A 20,043-nucleotide genomic window follows, 5' to 3' on the forward strand; every position below is an offset into this window, starting at 1 on the left:
AATAAGTTTGTGTATACCTCGTTTGATACGAAATCTATACAATATATAGTCTGTGACCAAATTGTCTATATAATATATAACGTTTCCATAACGTATACAAAAAATGTGTCTTGACAGGTTTATTATTACATACTAAGGATTTGCATTATTTTAAAATCGAAAAATAATTAATTAATCATGCCGGCAGTAATCGTCGGTCCTCCTCAACGTAGCGAACAAATGTGGCGAGCATTAAAAGCTCACATTACAAGGGAAAGACAACGGAAGAAACAAGGTAACCTTCTTTTCAGGAAATTGCCATTAGATTTTCACTTTTACTCTAATTTTTTATTTTAAATGTATAGAACAGGAAGCAGATGCAGAAGAAGAACGGTTAAGGAAAGAAAGAGAACGGCAACAAAAACAAGATGTAATGACTTTAGGTGAAACTAGAGAACAGATATCAAATCTAGAAAATGAGCTTTCACAATTAAAAGATGAAAAGCATCAATTATTCTTGCAACTGAAGAAAGTTTTAAATGAAGATGATAATAGAAGACGGCAATTAATCAAAGAAACAAGGTTTATATCATATTTCTTAAAATATATTGGAATCAAACGGTATCAAATGGTATATTGATTTACATTTAATGATACATCATAATTGATTATTTTTGTTATACAGTGTATGTTCTGAAGTTTTAACAGCAGTAGGAGGATACCCTGGAGCAGGCCCTAGAGTAGTTCATCCACAATTGTTTCTTCCTTTACCAAGAAGCAATAGTCCACTTTACAAAGTAGCTGTAGGTGCACCAACACATACTTTATTACCAACTGTAAGTATATCAAATTTATTTATTTATAAAAAATTAACTTATTTATAGATCTTTTTTCCTAGGGGCCATTAAAGAGGACACATAGTCCATCACCACCTCCAACAGCCTCCCCATATCATGCTGGTTACGGATACAAACCAACACCTTCAATACCAAACTATAATCCTCCACCTTCCAGTAAGTATATAAAAAAACAGAAGTTACAAATACAAAAAGAAATATGAAAAAAAGAGAAAAGGGAGTATTAAACGTAGATGTTTGTGCCTGTATAGAATCTGAGGAAGCAGCTAGGAGATCTGGCGATTCCCGAGCTGTTCTCTGGAACAGTGAGTGAATAAACCTTCTTTAATTTCCATGCTCTTTCTTTACAAAGCCATCAACAACAACGTTCACATTTCTGATCCTCAATTTTGGTTATTATGCATTTTCTTACAGAAAACAATCAATACTCCGCCTCCAATTTTTATTCAGCCCCTACTGGTCAAAGTGTTTATAGCTATTCTGCATCAACATCGCAACCGTCCCGCGAACCTGAACCAACTAAATCGGTATATCTCTCAGGCAACAGAGCAACATTGTCGACACATCAGTCTGGTATATAAAAGTTTTTTTATTGATCTAAAATTATACAAATTAATAAAATCCCTACAATACTATTCTTTTATTAGCATATGTTACAAGTTTGCATTCATTGGACCATAAAGGTGCCTATGCAGAAGATAAATTTTATTTAAGGCCAAGTAGTCATGTTACTGTTCATGGTGGGGCTATTCCAATTCAGCAACCTCCACAGGTATCTCTTTATATTTAAGTATTATATTTTCATAATAATGCAACATCTTTACGAAAAATTTGATAACAGGGTGCTAAAACGGGAGGAATTACATCAGGATATCCAGTAAGACCACCGCAACCACCACCAGCTCCATATCCACCACCACCACCAGGTACATATGTTAGCGCCTCTGGTGCTAATGTTCCTGGACGATTGTTATATACCCAACCTGGAGCTCGTTATATCCAGAGAGAAGTTTAGAGTATGACTGATCACAGATACTTTTGAGACAAATTGAGGTAACTGATTGTATTATTTATATGTTTCACAATCATCAGCCTTGACGCATGAAGCGTAATGACAAATAAACTCCGGGCAAAACAATGTCGCTGCTAAATGCGAACGTCGAATAAAGACGAATTTGAATTTTCCGACTCTCCTCCGACCAGTATAAATAAACGGACGTGATCGCGAGCGAAACAGTATCTATCAGTTAGCAACCAGTTATCAATCAGTTATCAGTTAGTTGCGCGAAACAGTATCTTCAGTATCTACCGAGTTACGCGATAAGCATTAACGAGTATTTATTCGCGATTTCATTTTGCGATTTATACTTTGTACTAACGACTCAGTAATTATAAGCTGTACATTAATTTATCATTTTAAATATATTCAACGGTTTCAACAACGAGCAATCTCGTTCATTAAACTTCACATACCAACTATCCTCTACACATAAACCTCTAAACACCATACAATATTATTGAAAAATATTTGAAAATGGGTGTATTTATCAATTTCATAAAAATATTGTAAAAAGAAATATTTTATATATTGTTACCTAAACGCTATAGTACGTGTAAAATGTATAGTTACAAGATCTATAGATATATTCTAGACAGTAGGTGCAACATTTTTATTTATATATATATTTTATTTTATATTATAAATGATTTTGCAGATTACAATAAAAAATATTCAGTTATACAGCAAATGAATATTAGTCGTAATTTTGTAAAATTATAAAAAAAAAGTATAGTCATCATGCTTTCTAAATATAGAATTCAAATGAAAATGCGTTATGTTATCATAACAAAATAATATACATTATTAACGAAACTCAAACATTTGTAACAAAAAGTATGTTTCAAATAAAATAAAGTAGATAGAAGTTTAATTCTTCCAATGATATATCTTTAATATGTAGAATACTAAACATTTTATATTTTATAGTTACTTACTAATAATAACAGTCTGTTTGTGTAGTCTGTCATGTTATGGTTCAAAGTTTAACTCCTAATATATTTTCGTTTTGCCTGTGCCTCGCTGTGTACAAATGATTGCGAAGGTCAAATATATCACATACTGTAATGTTACATAATTTACAAGGAATTTGAGTAATTCCAGTTTTCCTTGGATCTCTATAATATTAAAAAGGAATATAAAATAATTGGGAAATATCACTTAAACTTAATAGATGTTCCACTAATTTACTTACTCAGTTGCCAATAATCGTAAATCTTTTATATGTTCTATAATTTCATGTATTTCATTTGCTTCTTCCAATTCTAATGCATTATGGAGTCTGTATATGCTATTAGTGATCATGGATTGTTTATTAGGCCGAAGCAACAGCTTTTCATTATACAAGTTCCATCTATCAAAATTATTAATTAATTCTGTAACTTGAATCTTTCTTTCTTTCTCAATTAAGTTCAACAATGCATCTTTTATTCTATTCTGACAGATAATAATTTCTTCCATATTGTTTTTGCTATTAAATTGTTGATTAATTTGCATTCCAATATTCATCCAATGACGTAGTCTATTTATCTGATAAACAAATGAGGAAACTAAACAAATATACTTAAACAAGAAAAAATATTTAAAACAATAGGAATTGCTCTTACAAATTGTAAATCATCTATAGTAATTTCGGTGTCAAAATAAAGTTCTATATCGTGTTCCGGATAAATACTATTCTTTTTAATAGGATCAAAACCTAATCCACATAATGCGCCAACATAGGAGGTTCCAAAATTATTGCGTCGCAATTCCATATAAGGCGTAAAAATCAATACAATTAAGGCAGTTAAACCAGGAATACGCGGCATTAATGTTGTATTATATAATGTTAAATTTTGACCACGTGCACTTTGAGAAATGGATGCTGCTACTAAAAGTCGTTGAGAAGAATCTTCAGGATCGGTGTCCAAAAGAACAGAATTCACCGAATTCATCGCCATTTTCACAGTTTTATCTCTACCAGCCCTAATAAGATGAATTAAATCAATTTCTAGTGGTGAAAATGGACCTCGTAATTTTTCTGATGTGTTACATTCTGCAACTGCAGGAGGATCTGGATAGATATTGGTCATATCGTCTTGATCATACTGTAACTTTTCATAATAATAACATTGTTCATCCGACATATCTGATTGTTGCAATCTTAAATTATGATTAAAACGTGACAAATAATTTTCCTCTTTTTTTATTGCAAGTGTTTTTTCAAGAAGACACTGATTTACACTAATTTCGTCTTCTTCATATTTATGAATTAAGTCAATCACAACAACGCTATTGACAACAGAATAAATTTCTCCAAAAAGTAAACCAGGTTTATTAATTAATGTCCAGAATAGATCACATGCAGCCTGTGACCAATCTTCACTGAAATTATGCGCTACAGATGGTCGAATGTTTGCTAATTTGCATTCAAACGCTAACGCAGGAATATCAAAAATATCGCTATCATTCTCCAAACGTTTTAAATCGTGCAATCGACATTCACTTGAATAACCATGATCTATAAAAAATAGTCGTACTAATATTTCTGGTAATGATACATGACCTTCCACTACTGCCCGAAGATATATTTTGCGATTGTTTTCTTCATATGGAGCAATTACAATTGTGCCAATTTCCGGAGCCATTTTGAATGTTTCAAATTGATGTTGCATTTGTTCAATAGCTGATTCTATTTTAATCAGTCTTTTTGTAATTATAGAATTACGTTGTTGAGCCCAAAAACAACCAGGATTTTTAACCTGAAAATTTAAGTTATAGATTAACTTTGTATTTTGTAATTTGGCTAGAAATACGTACGTTTTGTATAATTAGAGGAATACGAGTTATTCGCAAACCCGGTAATTCAGGTTTAATTTTGTCCTTTAACACACTTTTAGGAGTAAAATAGGATTTTTGCTTTAAATTCATCTCATTTGCTCGTTGCAGAGCCATATCTTCATGTAAAATTGGTATCTCTATGGGAATATTGCAATGTCTCATTCTGATTGCTTTATAAATAAATGGAGATATTCCTCTTGATACATCTTTATGTTGTTTTTCAGACATTCCTTGAATGAACTGAACGTAAACGCGAGAAGAATTGTCAAAAGATACATTTATTTTTCCAGTAGACATCTTCAAATTCTCCTTGAAGATATCCTGAATTCTGCGAGCATATAATAGTCCAGGTTGTTTCAAAGGCCAACCTTGTAAATATACTGTCCTCAAGGGATCTAAACCACCTAGTAATTTTATTCCAGCATGTTCATTCAATTTAGTTTCTGATGCTGGTACGTTATTGATAAAGTAATTCGGATAAAATGCACCAGCAATTACGATTTTTAAAATAAATGGTCGTTCTCCTTCTGTCCAAACAACTTTATTAACACCAGCACTTTCTTGTATACCTAATTTTTCTAATCTACGCGTTAATTCTGTTACCAGTGCTTTAACTTCGCGCAACACTCTGATTTGTACAAAATTTCTCATTGCCCACTTTCTTTCTTCTACATCACTATTTAATCGACGATTAACTTTTTCGGCAATCCATACCTTATATACATTCATGAAAGTTACACAGTCACTGCAAGAATTAGCTGCCCAATTAAGTCTGACATTGAAGGCTAACAGTTTTTGTTGAAATGGATTATTAAGCATATCTTTAACAGACAAAGCAGCTGCGATAATTATTGTATCTTTTAAAACACTAAAAACATGGCCTAACATAATTAATTTCGATACATGGATATTTAGTGGTAGATTAGCCATAACTCGACCGAGATCTGTTAATTCTCCATCAAAAGGTTGTATTTCATTGACCTTATTTAGCAATGCTCCTGTTTCCTTTAATAATAGTATTGTGTTTTCTAAATTTCTAAGATCAGGTGGATCAAGAGAAAGTGCTAAAATAGCTTTAGGTTCTCCCATGTCTAACAACTTTGATTTGAGGACTAGATTTTCTAATGGAGCTCGTAATATTTCAGGTGACACTTCTTGAGGCAAAACATTCTATAAATTTTATAAAGTTTGAAGCATATTTTATATTAACATTGTTACGTTTTTAAAAAGGTTTTTTGACAGAAATTACCTCATAAAATGTTTGTGGTACTAATCTATATACTCTACCATCCATTACTCGACCTGTGCGACCTGCTCTTTGTTCGCAATTTGCTTTACTCGCCCATTTTAACTCTAAGCACGAAAAATTCGTATGTGGATCCGTAATAAGATGTTTTATTAAACAGAAATCAATTACTGAAAAAAATATAAAGTTAAACATTGCTTTATATACAAACTTTCTTTTATTGTAGTTTAACAAACCATATTTTACATCAGGAACAGTAATACTGCTTTCAGCAATATTTGTAGATAAGATAAGACGACGATAGCCATGGGGTGGTTTTTGAAAAATCCTCTGTTGTTCTTCACTTGTAATTGAGGAATGTAATATCACTATATCCCATTTACTCTGTTCATGTTTTGGCAAACACAACAAATTATTAATTTCCTCAATCTCGTTAATTCCAGGTAAAAATATGAGAATCACATGTCTTTCATAAAGATTCGTTTCTGAATCATACTTTGCATCATCAGCTTTCATGTCTACATCATCAAGAACTTTTATAAGATTAACACAAAATTCCAACATTTTGTTTGTAATACATGGTTTGGTAGCAGAAACTTCAGGTATCTGTAACAAAGTAGAAATATAATGCAATAAATACATCCAAATACATTAAATTTTAAATATTTTCATTTCAAATATTAACATGAAATATTTACCAGTCCTAATGTAACCATTTGACAAAGATAATAGATACCAACATTAAAAAATGTTTTCTTTGGAATGTCAATAATAGGGGCAGGAACAAGTTTATTTCCCACGGGTGAAGAAAAATATTTAGCAAATCTCTCTACATCAAATGTAGCAGACATCAAAATAACTTTTACTGAACGTGAATTAGTATATAGTAGCTTTCGAACAACAAGGAGAAGAAAATCCATATCTTCATTCCTTTCATGAACTTCATCAAGTATGACATGTGTATAGTCCAACATGTTTTTGCTATTTACCAATTTATGTAAAAGAACCCCAGCAGTACAATATGTTAGGCGTGTATCTTTACTTGTGTGGTTTATCAGACCTACTTGATATCCAATAAGGGTACCTATTGGCCACTGTCTTTCTTGGCTGACACGTTTTGCAATGCTTATAGCAGCAATTCTTCTAGGCTGCGTAACTACGAAATAAAATTATATATATATTGTAAGAATTCTATTTAAGTATCTATTTAAGAGTTCAACTAAATTATTGCAAGCACATAAAATTACCTATAATATTACAATGAAGTCTTTTTTTATAACAGGAATCTAAAATAAATTGTGGTACTTGTGTAGTTTTGCCACAACCAGTTGGCCCTTGAATTACTACAACTGAATTAGTTTCAATCATAGATACTATCTGATCTCTTTTACTATTAACTACTAAATTAGGATTTGCATGATAAACAAATTGATATGTTTTGTAAATGTTTAATGTTTGTTCATTTTGCATATCTTCCATGACGTATGTACCTACTGATATATTTTCAAGACCACTTTTATCATTTGTATTATGATAACTTGCAGCCTAAAAATATATTGAGTTAAATAAAGTTCCTAATAATGTTCAAATTACAAATTACTATACCCGCAAAAGTTCTTCTTCTTCTTTTTGTACATATTCTGCTATATAATCTGTCCCTTTCTCTTCCCTTTGAGGATTTGTATCTTCTAAAAATACATTTTTAGATGGTAGTCGTTTTTTCCGGCTTGTTGGGCCAGGTAATACCACCGGTCCTTCATAAAAATTAGATAATTTACATGTATCCATCTTATATAAAAGATACCTAAAACAGTAAATATTTATATTTATTTTTAATTAATCTATACAAATACAATTCATACAACTGTTAAAATATATCTTGTGCTTCATTTTAATACCTTACAGTTTACACGTTTTTCAATAACCTTTAACAATGCCCTATCTTTTCTGTTAGTCAATAAATGTGCCCTAACACCAAGTTCGTAGTTCGTAAACATTAGCGTAATATATATAATACCACAGGCGAGATGATATAAGATACTCTGTAATAATAACATATCAGTGGGTATAAGTCTGGATAATGATAATACACAAGTAAGTCAGGACCGATGAATTATTATCATTTTAATATAACAATCGAAATATTGTTATATTTTTCATCTATCAAATGTACGTAAATTTGATGCGATTTTAAGATATATTCATTCTCTTAACTTTCGTAAATTAATAATAAAATAGAAGGCTAGGGGTTCAGATTTTTATTCCTACGTCCCTATAAAACATAACGGTCCTTTTTCAGATGTTCTTGGAGAACTGGAAGTTTGACAAGTAGATAGTATAGATGTATATTAAGGTATGTAATATAACTCAAGTATTTTATGTTCTCAAAATAATTCCTTATAATTATATATCAATTAATATATTATACAGAAAATTATTATAACGTTTCTATCCTGTTAATAAGCGCATTTATCTTAAGTAATAAAATAAATACAGTCCTGCCGTGATAACTGACTGCGGGTCGGGTCCGGTTTATTGACTTAATGAAGAAGGATCTATGTCAGGAATTTTGCCTTGATAACCTCAGTTAATGAGTATGAAAATCTAATACTCAATCCAAAATATCAAGATTCTAATGTGTTAATACGTCTGTCAGGATTTAAGACGAGTAAGATTAAAAGGTCTACATATTAATAACACTGAAGCTCGTTTATAAAAGTTGTTGACCCGGAAAAAGTAGTGGGGGTAACAGTGGTCTATTAGCAAAGTAAAACTGTAAACTAAATTTAAACATCAATTATATATTACTGCAATTGTTATACTAGCTATAAATAAGTCTTTTACACATTTTTTTTTACAGTTAACTGTTTTTCATTTTCTACCTGCCAAATAGTGTTTGCAGCCTATCCCCAATTTACAAACCGTCGTGTTAATGTAGATGATATCTGGTAATATGAAGAATACAAACAATTACTCTCAATATGGACACAAAACAAAAAGTATACATTTACATAAAATGTCTAGAACTGTAGAAAAAGAAGAGACAATGGACTTGTATGTAGCTTTATGTTATAATTTGTTCAGAAGTTTATAACATTTTTTTCTAATTTTTTAAATATATTCATACAGAAATTGGTGGCTTTTACTTGGAATCATTGTAATACTTACAGCAGGGACAAGATTTTACAAAGTTACAGAACCACAGCATGTTTGGTAAGAACTTAGAGAAGAACATTAATAAATTATATTTATGTCTGACTTATGGGAAATATTGGATATTTTAGTTGGGATGAAACTCATTTTGGTAAAATGGGAAGCTGGTACATAAACAGAACATTTTTCTTTGATGTTCATCCACCTCTTGGGAAAGTAAGTGGCATATATGTAAGTTTTTATTTATGATAACATATTAAAACTCTATATTATTATCTTTCAGATGTTAATAGCATTATCTGGATATTTAACTGGATATGATGGAACATTTCCCTTTGAAAAACCTGGAGATAAGTTTGAAAATGTTAAATATGTTGGTATGAGAATTGTAAGTGCATTTTAATATTTATTATATTAAAATATTGAGCAATACTTTATAAATATGTTCTATATGTTCCAGTTTTGTACATTTTTAGGTGCAACGATAGTTCCTCTATCATATCTCATTGTATGGGATTTAACAAAATCTATTCAAGCAGCTGCATTTTCTGCACTATTTATTTTATTCGGTATACATATTATATTTATAATACTTTTTCCATATGATAAAATAAGTATATTGCTAAATAATTCATGTGTTTCAGATGTGGGATTATTGACATTAAATCAATACATTTTGTTGGACCCTATATTATTATGTTTTATGATGTGTGCAACTTGGGGAATGGCTCATACAGGTTCTCTTCGTGATGAATCATTTACATGGAAATGGTGGGGTTGGTTATCATTCACAGGAATTTCTCTTGCTTGTACAATTAGTGTAAAATTTGTTGGTTTGTTTGTTGTTTTATTAGTTGGATTTAACACTGCTTTTGAATTATGGAGAGAATTAGGAGACCTCACAAAATCTATGGTAAGCTTCTTATATATATCAATCGTTTAAAGTTAACAAATCAATTTCACTCCTACACCTTTACAGATAAATGTAGGGAAACATTTGTTAGCTCGGTGTATTTGTCTCATCTTTATCCCGATATTATTGTACATGTTGTTCTTTTACATTCATCTTACCGTATTAAATAAAAGGTAAACGATTTATTTATTGTATATCTACACGTTTTTAATGGATATAATAATAATTTGAAATATTTCAGTGGAAGTGGAGATGGATTTTATAGTTCCGAGTTTCAATCCTTATTAGAAGGAAATTCTTTATACAATGCAACAATGCCACGACAATTAGCTTATGGAGCTACAATCACATTGAAAAATCATAGAACTGGTGGAGGATATTTACATTCTCATTGGCACCTTTATCCAGAAGGCATAGGAGCTAGACAACAACAAGTATTAATCTTGTTACTTTATACATATATTTTGACAATACATTTTGATAAAATATTAATACATTTTTTCCATCAGATTACAACTTATTCGCATAAAGATGATAATAATTTATGGTTAGTAAAAAAATTTGATACTGACGATATATCGTCGGAGCCAGAACTAGTAAAACATGGTGATCTTATACGCTTAGAACATGTTATTACCCATCGAAATTTGCATTCGCATAAAGAGATTGCTCCCGTTTCTAAGAAACACTATCAAGTTACGGGATATGGCGAAGTAAGTCTATCTTTTTATAATCTTAATTATTATTACTTTTAATTATTCAGTTACTTTTATTTTTATTCTTAGAATGGTACTGGTGATGCTAACGATATATGGAAGATTTTAATAGGAAACGGCAAAGATGGCGATGTAGTTGAAACCGTAACGAGTAAATTAAAATTTGTACATTATTTACACCATTGCGTTTTAACATGCAGCGGTAAAACATTGCCAAAGTGGTTAGTTATGAAGTTCTATATGTTTTCGAATGAAAAAGGAAAATGGAGAAACGTTCTATGGAAATTATAATTTTTTAGGGCGTATAACCAACAAGAAGTTTCCTGTAATCCAAACATGAGAGATAAGAATGCATTGTGGAACATAGAAGACAATAATTATGCTAAATGTTAGTGTCTAATAATTATGAATATATATATATAATTAATTATATATATTATATAAATAAATTATATAAATAATGATATATATATATTTTACTAATTAATAATCTTTTTTACAGTACCAAATGTTAGTTTTCAAGTATATGCACCTGGATTCTTAGATAGGTTTCTAGAGTCACATGCAGTAATGTTGCAAGGAAATTCTGACTTGAAAATTAAGGAAGGGGAAGTGTCATCGCGTCCTTGGCAGTGGCCTATTAATTACAGGGTAGGTTACATTGTTATAAGTAACGGGGAAATATAATTAAGTCATAATTATATTGCAGGGTCAATTTTTTTCTGGGAACAGTTTGAGGATATATTTACTAGGCAATCCAATCATATGGTGGGGCAATATTATATTTTTAATACTTTTTATCATATTATACGTCCATGCTTGCGTGAGACAACAACGCGATTGCGTAGAAACTCCTGCTGTCCTTAAACAAAGGGATAAAATATTAAATGCAGGAAAATGGCTTTTTATTGGTTGGCTCTTGCATTATGTACCATTCTGGGCAATGAGTAGAGTTTTATACTTCCATCATTATTTCCCAGCTCTGTTGTACAGTTCAATGTTAACTGGAACCACTTTAAATTATATTATCGAAAATTTACTTATTTTGTTTCCAAATAAAGTTGGAAATGTTATATATCACACAATAGTGGGGATTGTTGTTTCAAGTAGCATATACAGGTTAGTACAATGCAATTGAATAACGAATATTTAATGGAGCAGTTATATATATTATTTATTCATATTATTATAGCTTCTACTTGTTTTCTCCATTGGCTTATGGAATGGTTGGTCCCTCTTCACTAGACTCTGACAGTCCAATGCATTCTTTAAGATGGATGGATACTTGGGAATTTTAATGAAGACTGTTTAAAAGTGTTTTAATATTTTTAAATTCACGAAAGAGTAATATAAAATGGTAAAACCAGTACTTATATTAACAAAACATAAGAAATATATGACTTGTACATATCAATACATTTTTATACGTATATGTATAAATATAAAAAATGCTTTATAAAGCTTGTTTAATTTTTTCTCTCAATTTTTATTTTTCTAAATATTTTTTTATTAAAGAATAACTACATCCCAATAAAACGATTTTATAAAAGGAAAAATATTACGCTACCATGATAAAAAAGGAATGCTGTATAAACACCCACGATGTCTGTTTTAAAAGATTTGGAGTGAGCGTGGTTCGCTCAGCTGATCGACCCACGTGCTGGAGCTGCGCCGTTGCCCGTCTCAATTCTCTATTAAGCGTCTGATTAAGGGGAATCATGGTTCACTGAGAATTCTCTCTTTATCTTTGGGTATTATTTAGTTTAGTAAAATCACCGGGTCACGTCGAGTCACTCGATGCATTGAGTCACCATTTATACCAAGTTCCCTTGTTGCAAGCGCATTTAACCGATGAATGGTAGCGCGTATCTTTCTGCAGTAAACGATCAATAAACAGCTCCCGGGGATTTTCAGTCTGTTGAGCGGCCACGAACGCACTCTCACGTGAGATCAGGGATAGCTGTCAAAGCGACCACGTGTTCTTACGAATATCCGGTACGTGTTATCGTGTTTATGTGTTCGTGTGAAACCGCATGACTAATCTTACCGATGATCGACCACCAGAAATATACAACGACCGACGAGTCTAGTGAAGTTTTAGCTTCACCACCAAGACTCTTGTTTCTTCCTAGATCCACGACATTAGACTATAAAAATCGCGCGAAATTAAAAGCATCTGGCTCGTGCGCGTGTGTATGTGTGCACGCGTCTGTGCCTGTGTGTGTGTATGTAGGCATTCGAAAATCTTATTATAATAGTGTCAAGTGATACGTATCGAATTTGATCGGCCAGTAACGTAGTTAGTCGTTGTTCTACTAACGTTGTCGAAAATATTCGATTGGCGACGACGGTGAACTCGCGCGCTAATTTCGATCATCTGGTAAATTCGTCTGTGGACGAACAGATTTAAAATGAATTGTTTAGGGACACTTGTTGCTGTACCGAGGAAAGATAAACAGCTTGAACTTTATCCATCTTGACTTACCAGCCGCAGCCGGCAGCGTTTCGACCCTTCTGAAACGTAATCTATCCCATTCCCGTGTGGATTATGTGTGGAACGTTACGAACATGTGTAACTACGTTAATCGGATGTAAACGTGTAGGCGTGTTGACACGCAAGCAAAGTTAACACGTGTCGCTATATGTATATATTTTAAACTGCTATGTTATTCTCACATTACCGATTTATTTTAAATTCGTTCATAACGTTTATTTTCAGAGATTTAAATCAGTTAGATATAACGTGCCAATCGAGTTCACAAAGCATGATAATTAATCTCTGCTTTTCATTGTTTTTTAACGACCACTTAACAGCTTTCCGTGAATTATTCCTTAGGCCGTATATGTAGATATTAAGTGATTCTAATTGAAATACAATCCTTAAGTTATTCGTATAGAATCGAATATCGGTTTGCGCATCCATCGTAACGCGTTCACTGAAAAGTAATTCGAATGCATTATAAAAGTGATCTCGCGAACGAATCGACAATTAACTATCGAAGACAAATTGGTGAGCGGTCGCGTTATAGAAAATCAATTTTTCATACATTATTTAACAGACTCGTTCGATTATCACAATACTTGGCTAATTTATTTCAAGTAGTATACGAAGCATTCGAACGGCTGTATCTCTCAATTACTATTCGTATCTCGCAACGATTTTCTTAATAATTCTCTGGTACTAGTTCATAAGTCACCAGATAATATTCGCACTATGTTTTTTTCATTATCGTATTATCGTTTAATTCATATTATATCTTCTATATCTACGATAAATCTTGCTTTCAATTTCTGCGCTTCCGATGAATATATTCGAATTAAAGATTACTTATTAAAGTATTTCTACCGAATTTAAACAATTCGTATTATTCGAGATTAAAATTTCTACGACGACGAGTTTCAATCCGATAGAAACGCTATTCTGTATCGCGGCACGGAAGCGCAGTCAAATAAGCAATCGCGTCTTGCAAGCGCAGGAAGCGCGGGAATTGGCAATGGTATTTGACCTACTTGGTCACGCGTATCACACGTATCGCACGAATCTTCTTCAACGTCTGAAACGAGCCTCGTAAAAATCAACAGCCAAGGTATAGTTCATGTTATTCCATTTCCTGCTCGCGAATTATCACGAATTGGAATATTTCCTCATTTATATCGCGACTGATTACTGGCCACGCGTAATCTTATCCACTCTATTATCTTTAATCTGATTCTCTAAAATCGCAACTCCATCTTTTAATACACTCGCTCTTCCAATTAAATAATAAATTCTAATCGATACGTATATAATTTTTTCCGCACAGGTTTTTAGAGCAGCATAACTTCTCCGATCAGTCGAAGAAGTAGCTTGTTATGAGGCGAATAGCAGGATCTATAATATGCGAGATATCGTACTAGTCATTTCGTTTGCATGGATCTTCGCGATACAACGATGTCTGTGCAGCAAATTGGAACGGGTTGCTCATCGACCCAACAATGTTCTCGACGACTATTACGCCTATCGTCACATCTCCATTATCCACTTCAATGTTCCAGATTGCACGGTGGCTGCAGGATTCAAGTAAACTTAGAATAGCGCGAAAAGCATCGAGCCTCGGCTATTACTTTGTTCTATATGAAAAATGAATGAACGTTGTTTATTTCTTCTTTTAGGTTCACTGTAAAAGAAGAAAAGACTGGGGGAATAGGTAGATGCTCAGCTCGAAATGTTTCCGTGTATCTGAAGTCCGGTAGCTTACCGTTTGTGAGGCCGGATGGATCAAAGATCGCGGCGAAACTTATGAAAGGAAGACGCCGATATTATTCGTTAGACATGGAAAGCAACGGGGATGAATGTATGCTAAAAATCGATGCACCCGCACCAGGCGATTGGTATGCTATTGCGTTTCGATCTTGGAGCGACCCTGATAACGGAAAGATCACGCAACAAGGTTGATCATCCAAAAAAAGATAAAATATAACGATTAATTGACGTCGACACGACGATAACAGTTGAAAATACGTATTGTTATTTCCAGGACTTGGAGCATCATGCGATACAGTGTTGGACGCGGAATTGCTTTTAGAATCTGCCTCTATAGTCTTGCCAATGGATCCGAAATACGAGTACGAAGTGCATATGAACGGAAGCTTGGACTCGGCTGTGATGCAGTTGTTAATACCCGATGAATTCGTGGATTCTAGTTTGTCATTAAAGTCGACTTGCGGTGAAGAATGCAGGATCGCGGTCCACGTGACTGCGGAGGATCATCTCACGGGAATGATAATGAATACTACAAACGCCACGGTATTCTTCAAACCCTATTCGGACGCGTTTCACTATGTTACCCTCCAGTTGCTCTCCGGAGAGAGCTCTAACGTGTCCTTACAGTTGCTCGACAATTCTCCCGCTCGCGATTTGGATCAAGTGAAGTCGGTGGATTTGATGAGGAAGTCCTTGCCTGACTTTTTCCTCTTCGATTACGAGCACCTGCGGGGAAATGGTACAAAACCATCGGCGTTTAATTTAACCTCAGACACATTGTCCGTCCTCAGCTTCGAAATCGGTCGAGTGTACGATGTCGGTGGAACTCTGACTCTAAGTTTGAAACTAGTTGACGCGAAAGACAAGGAGAAGAAGAACGTCGTCGTGGTCGCGTGCATCTCATTAGGTAAGCAACTGAAAGTCGAATAATCGAAGAGGGATATAGTCGTTAAAAGAAATTCTGATTTACCAGGTTATTACTCGAATATCACTGCTGGCGGAGGCTGCACTCGAATGGAGAACACGACAGCTGCAGACATTTACGTAAACTATACAAGACCAGCCACTCTTCACATTCCATTCCCAGAGCCAGGAATCTGGCATATAAGTCTGAGAGCATTTTGCGTAGAAGAAAATTGCCATTGTATAGCAACTTGTCTGAATGGGACCGCCTGCGAGGACTGTGACTGCATGATCCCTTGTAACACCAGAGTAGAGAGTCGTATCTCTTCGTTACCTTGCATCGAAGGTCGCTGCAACTCTCGCGGGAAATGCATGCATTACATGAGCGGCGGTTTCGTGTTCGCCGCGTGTCATTGTTCCGGCGCTTACAGAGGCTTCGATTGTGCGGATGACACTTATGTTCTCGGCAATAGCGACGTAATAATCCGCGTACTATTGCTAACGTTCAGCAACCTGGCATTTATTGGTTCCGTTTATGTGGCCGTGCGTAGGGAATATTTTACGGAGGCGATAGTTTACGCCGCAGTGATGTTTTTCTCGACGTTCTATCATGCCTGCGAAGCTGGAGAGGATGTGTACAGCGTATGCATCATGAGACTGAGCGTTTTACAGTTCTGTGACTTCTTCAACGCCCTTCTGTCCATTTGGGTGACGTTGGTGGCAATGGCTTCGTTTGGACCAAAGCTCACTGCTTTTTGTCAAATAACTGGTGCTGTTATTCTGGCCATGAGTGCCGAAATGGATCGTACAGCTCTCTGGGTGTTTCTTCTGCCAGCCATAACAGGTTCTGCACTGATCGGTCTGTCTTGGGGCATGAGATGCAAAAGAAGGGGTACGGTTCGTTATCCATCGCGTCCTTACAGGTGAGTAGAATGTTTTAAGAAATTTATAAAGGAGATTAACTTTAAGTGAAATTTGTTTTCATTTACAGAAGCATTTATTTTCCGGCTGGTCTCCTTCTAGTCTCCCTCGGTCTTGTTTGTTACGCCTTTCTGCAGACAAGAAAGAATTACTATATTGTGCACAGTATGTGGCACGTGTGCGTCGCTATAGGAGCCATACTCCTTCTACCGAAGCGACAGTACATGAAATGATCGTTATATAAAAATGTTGTCTTATATTTACCAAGTGAAAGTTATTGAAAAGTGTTATTGTCTGGAAAAGAAAATCTCGTTGCCAATTTAACGAAAGAATCAGGTACAAAAAGATATTTGTAGCAATCGAAAGTGCTCGTAGACGACGGTACATCGAGCATATTATTGTAATTACCAGAGATCTTATTCTTGTAAAAATCAGATAATGTTTATAAGATAGGTAACTATTCAGCTATTGAATGTACGTTATGAAACAATACGAAATTCACGACAATGTTAATTGCTTCAATGTTGTCTATCGTTATATTTGCATAATTAAGAAGCTCCAAACATGTTTTTATATCACGATTAAGATACGTTCCATAATAGGATTATTGAAACGACGTTAGGTTTGATTGCTTGTGTTTGTTGAATTTATTAATGTCAACTAAATTACATAGCTTTAACAATGCGTTTAACGAAGATTTATGTATTTTGCTAAGGACCAAAGAACTTCTAGGATACGTACATATAATTACATGTACAGAGTATAACAGAGAATGTCCAATATTTTTTCTGTAAAAGCGAAACTGCACTTTACTAACGTGAATATATCATAGTGCTGTATAATCTGTAATTAAGAACGAATTCCTCGAGAACTATCTTGGGGGCTTAAGTTCCAATTCGAATATCGACGGTTCGATATTTCACGTTAATTTTACAAAGTTCATTTTAATTCTCTTAGGAATCAACACCTCGCACGTGACTCATACATTTTAATGGAAAAATTCTATATTTATATACGCTCTAAAAGATTATTTTATCTACATCGAAGATTGTAGAACCTTTAAAATAGTGTACAACGTTGTACATCGTGTTCACACTGAAAAATAACAGATCGTTACGCTATGTAATTACATACGGTCCTGTTTGCCTTACACGAGGATTGTGTAAAGAATAAGTGTCTATGTCGAAGGAAAGTCGTCGCGTTACACGCCAAACTGCGCGAACTAGCGACTTCGTCATATTACGCGGGAACAATTTCACTTTTCTCGGTTCGCATGTGTATAAGATCGAATAAACGTAAAAGGAAATTGTTGCAATTTGTTCCGTTTTTATTTGTTAAAAGATACCTGCGACTAATTTCATTTACGAATAATATTTCAATTGCATCATGAGGAACTGATCGTATTTATGATAAATGACTACTCGATTACGTAAATGAAACCGTATAATATAATATACGGTTTATCATATGGCGCTAATGTATTCTTCGTTACTATCCTGTTCAACTTTACCTAAAGACGACTACATTTCCATACGATCCATTACGCTTCAATGTCCGAGAATCGTAGCAGGATATTTTACCGCGTAATCAGAAATTTTCACTCTTAGCGATTACAACGTCCCAGTTCCTGTGGGCGTCGTGGTTCCTGTATTAACTGCCGCGACCGTGGTAACTACGTTCGATAATAAAGACAGTATCGTTTCCATGGAAAATCCGCAATGTGAATAAGTCCGCGAACAATTTCGACCGGCTCTCCCTGCTTCCACCGCTTCCTGTATCGCGGTTCCTTCCATGGCCGTTCGGAAAATCTGATTCGTCGTGATCGTATCGATCACGCGATCGAACGACGAGGCCTTCTCATCGTCGCTTAACTTATTGGCCTCTTTCACCGACGAGGAGGCCTGTTGCGAATAAGTACAGACGGCTCGTTGCATGCAGGATGTCGTGTCGATACCGTGACGGGCCAGAACGTCGTCCATTCTTGTCATGATTTGAGCGAAGCCGCTCTCTTCGCCTACGATAAAGACGATTATTTTGTATTAAAGAGAAATTCATGGTTTTTCTTATTTTCCTTTCTTTTAAATAAAGCTTTAAGTAATTTACTTCTTGCATAATGGCCGTAAGTGCCAGAAAGAATGTAGAGTAGTTTAGGTATGATGAGGATGGAACCTATTCCTATGATGGCGCCCAAGAACAATCCTCCCAAGTCTATCTTTGTCGGTGCATACGTCGATACTCCGTAACCCTGTGTCGATGTCTATGTTACTTAAATATCGATGAACATTCCGTGAGGATAAGATTCAACGAAAATTGCTTACGCTTCCTGTGCTACCAAGGTTCGTGAAACCAAATCGAGGTTCTTGGCTGCGATCCGTAATATCCACGTCGTTGTCCACGTCACTCCGCTTTGTTGATGTCTCACTGCGTAGCCTTGGCTCGGAAGGCATAGCTATCTGATCCTGGGACTTTGCGTTCTTTTCCAGATAGATCATGGAACTCGGTATGAACCTGTTTACGATTTGTCTCGTTCAGTCGTGAAAATTATTACTCGAAGAAAAATGAAGAGATGAAAAACTCGAAGCGAGCTTGGAAAAGCCGTTTGTGTAAGAAACGTCTTTTCTTCGTATAATCACTTCAGAACTCAGGAAGAATCTTACCCTCCATCGTCAAACTTGGGGTTGCCTTCGACGATCGCCGCCAAAGATAACAAGAACAGGACAGGATTCCGAAAATTAAACGACATCTGCAACAAAAAGATTTCAAACAAGATATTATTCACAGTGAACATTTTCTTTCGCGAATTCGCTACTTCTACGAAGCATACCTCCATGGAACGCGAAAAATAAATTAGTCCTCGTGGGTGTATCGTATCGTTTGGCTCTGAAGAAACTGGGGAACACCAACATTGTCCCTGGCATATATAGTCATGCACCTACTCCGAATCGTCACGACATGACAAACCATGGACATAATTGGAGCCGGTGGTTTCGCTTTCATTGTTAGATTTCCATGGGACGTTATCACGGTCCGTGACCCGCTCGTCTCTTCTGAAGAAGCAGCGATACGCTAAACTGTCGCTGCGAATCACTCGCGACGGCATTGTTGTCGAGCCCGAAATAATTCATCTTTCGCAAGATCGATAAGGATCTGTTAACGCGTTCACCCACCTCTTCCTAGGTCCATGACGATTTCTTTAGAAACAACCAACTGCGCGATGTTACATTGCGGAAAA

At 34.7% G+C, this 20,043-nt stretch overlaps 5 protein-coding genes across 17 annotated transcripts; 3 read left to right on the forward strand and 2 right to left on the reverse strand.

Annotated features, from left to right (window-relative positions):
• Window positions 1-29: 29 nt before the first annotated feature.
• On the forward strand, window positions 30-2,278 carry LOC122567805 (G protein pathway suppressor 2). Of its 3 annotated transcripts, none has more exons than XM_043726828.1 (8): window positions 30-274; window positions 345-561; window positions 665-815; window positions 878-992; window positions 1,088-1,141; window positions 1,251-1,409; window positions 1,484-1,608; window positions 1,678-2,278. In XM_043726828.1, exons 1-8 carry the CDS (start codon window positions 178-180, stop codon window positions 1,849-1,851), a joined length of 1,092 nt encoding a protein of 363 aa, XP_043582763.1. In that variant the 5' UTR covers window positions 30-177; the 3' UTR covers window positions 1,852-2,278. The 3 variants fall into 3 exon arrangements, with proteins under 3 accessions (XP_043582763.1, XP_043582764.1, XP_043582766.1); XM_043726831.1 differs by having other exon boundaries at window positions 133-274; window positions 350-561; XM_043726829.1 differs by lacking the exon at window positions 1,088-1,141.
• LOC122567792 (protein O-mannosyl-transferase 2) lies at window positions 1,780-12,214 on the forward strand. Of its 4 annotated transcripts, none has more exons than XM_043726791.1 (16): window positions 8,109-8,131; window positions 8,262-8,315; window positions 8,823-9,016; window positions 9,092-9,175; window positions 9,247-9,331; window positions 9,399-9,503; window positions 9,576-9,684; window positions 9,760-10,028; window positions 10,095-10,201; window positions 10,270-10,462; window positions 10,538-10,741; window positions 10,814-10,965; window positions 11,044-11,132; window positions 11,247-11,395; window positions 11,454-11,863; window positions 11,937-12,214. In XM_043726791.1, exons 3-16 carry the CDS (start codon window positions 8,901-8,903, stop codon window positions 12,040-12,042), a joined length of 2,178 nt encoding a protein of 725 aa, XP_043582726.1. In that variant the 5' UTR covers window positions 8,109-8,131; window positions 8,262-8,315; window positions 8,823-8,900; the 3' UTR covers window positions 12,043-12,214. The 4 variants fall into 4 exon arrangements, with proteins under 4 accessions (XP_043582728.1, XP_043582726.1, XP_043582725.1 ...); XM_043726792.1 differs by lacking the exon at window positions 8,109-8,131 and adding an exon at window positions 8,459-8,729 and having other exon boundaries at window positions 8,282-8,315; XM_043726793.1 differs by lacking the exons at window positions 8,109-8,131; window positions 8,262-8,315 and adding an exon at window positions 1,780-1,889.
• LOC122567789 (probable ATP-dependent RNA helicase spindle-E) lies at window positions 2,416-12,662 on the reverse strand. Of its 2 annotated transcripts, XM_043726780.1 has the most exons (11): window positions 12,521-12,662; window positions 12,312-12,446; window positions 7,568-7,766; window positions 7,210-7,507; window positions 6,661-7,118; window positions 6,199-6,568; window positions 5,966-6,132; window positions 4,696-5,886; window positions 3,501-4,637; window positions 3,089-3,423; window positions 2,416-3,011 (listed from the first exon to the last, which is right to left on the reverse strand). In XM_043726780.1, the coding sequence occupies exons 3-11, from the start codon at window positions 7,748-7,750 to the stop codon at window positions 2,873-2,875; spliced, it is 4,278 nt and encodes a 1,425-aa protein (XP_043582715.1). In that variant the 5' UTR covers window positions 7,751-7,766; window positions 12,312-12,446; window positions 12,521-12,662; the 3' UTR covers window positions 2,416-2,872. The 2 variants fall into 2 exon arrangements, with proteins under 2 accessions (XP_043582715.1, XP_043582714.1); XM_043726779.1 differs by lacking the exons at window positions 12,312-12,446; window positions 12,521-12,662 and adding an exon at window positions 7,861-8,004.
• Window positions 12,603-18,126, forward strand: LOC122567795 (transmembrane protein 8B). 7 transcript variants are annotated; one of them, XM_043726799.1, is made up of 7 exons: window positions 12,749-12,969; window positions 13,149-14,331; window positions 14,548-14,804; window positions 14,897-15,174; window positions 15,262-15,894; window positions 15,961-16,813; window positions 16,882-18,126. In XM_043726799.1, exons 3-7 carry the CDS (start codon window positions 14,623-14,625, stop codon window positions 17,042-17,044), a joined length of 2,109 nt encoding a protein of 702 aa, XP_043582734.1. In that variant the 5' UTR covers window positions 12,749-12,969; window positions 13,149-14,331; window positions 14,548-14,622; the 3' UTR covers window positions 17,045-18,126. The 7 variants fall into 7 exon arrangements, with proteins under 7 accessions (XP_043582737.1, XP_043582734.1, XP_043582735.1 ...); XM_043726800.1 differs by having other exon boundaries at window positions 13,169-14,331; XM_043726802.1 differs by lacking the exons at window positions 12,749-12,969; window positions 13,149-14,331 and adding an exon at window positions 12,603-12,739.
• Window positions 17,435-19,777, reverse strand: LOC122567810. The gene is made up of 5 exons (XM_043726842.1): window positions 19,636-19,777; window positions 19,469-19,554; window positions 19,130-19,319; window positions 18,915-19,056; window positions 17,435-18,825 (listed from the first exon to the last, which is right to left on the reverse strand). The coding sequence occupies exons 1-5, from the start codon at window positions 19,639-19,641 to the stop codon at window positions 18,422-18,424; spliced, it is 828 nt and encodes a 275-aa protein (XP_043582777.1). The 5' UTR covers window positions 19,642-19,777; the 3' UTR covers window positions 17,435-18,421.
• Window positions 19,778-20,043: the final 266 nt, after the last annotated feature.

Source organism: Bombus pyrosoma, linkage group LG5 (assembly GCF_014825855.1).
Source record: "Bombus pyrosoma isolate SC7728 linkage group LG5, ASM1482585v1, whole genome shotgun sequence".
Taxonomy (NCBI): Eukaryota; Metazoa; Arthropoda; class Insecta; order Hymenoptera; family Apidae; genus Bombus; species Bombus pyrosoma.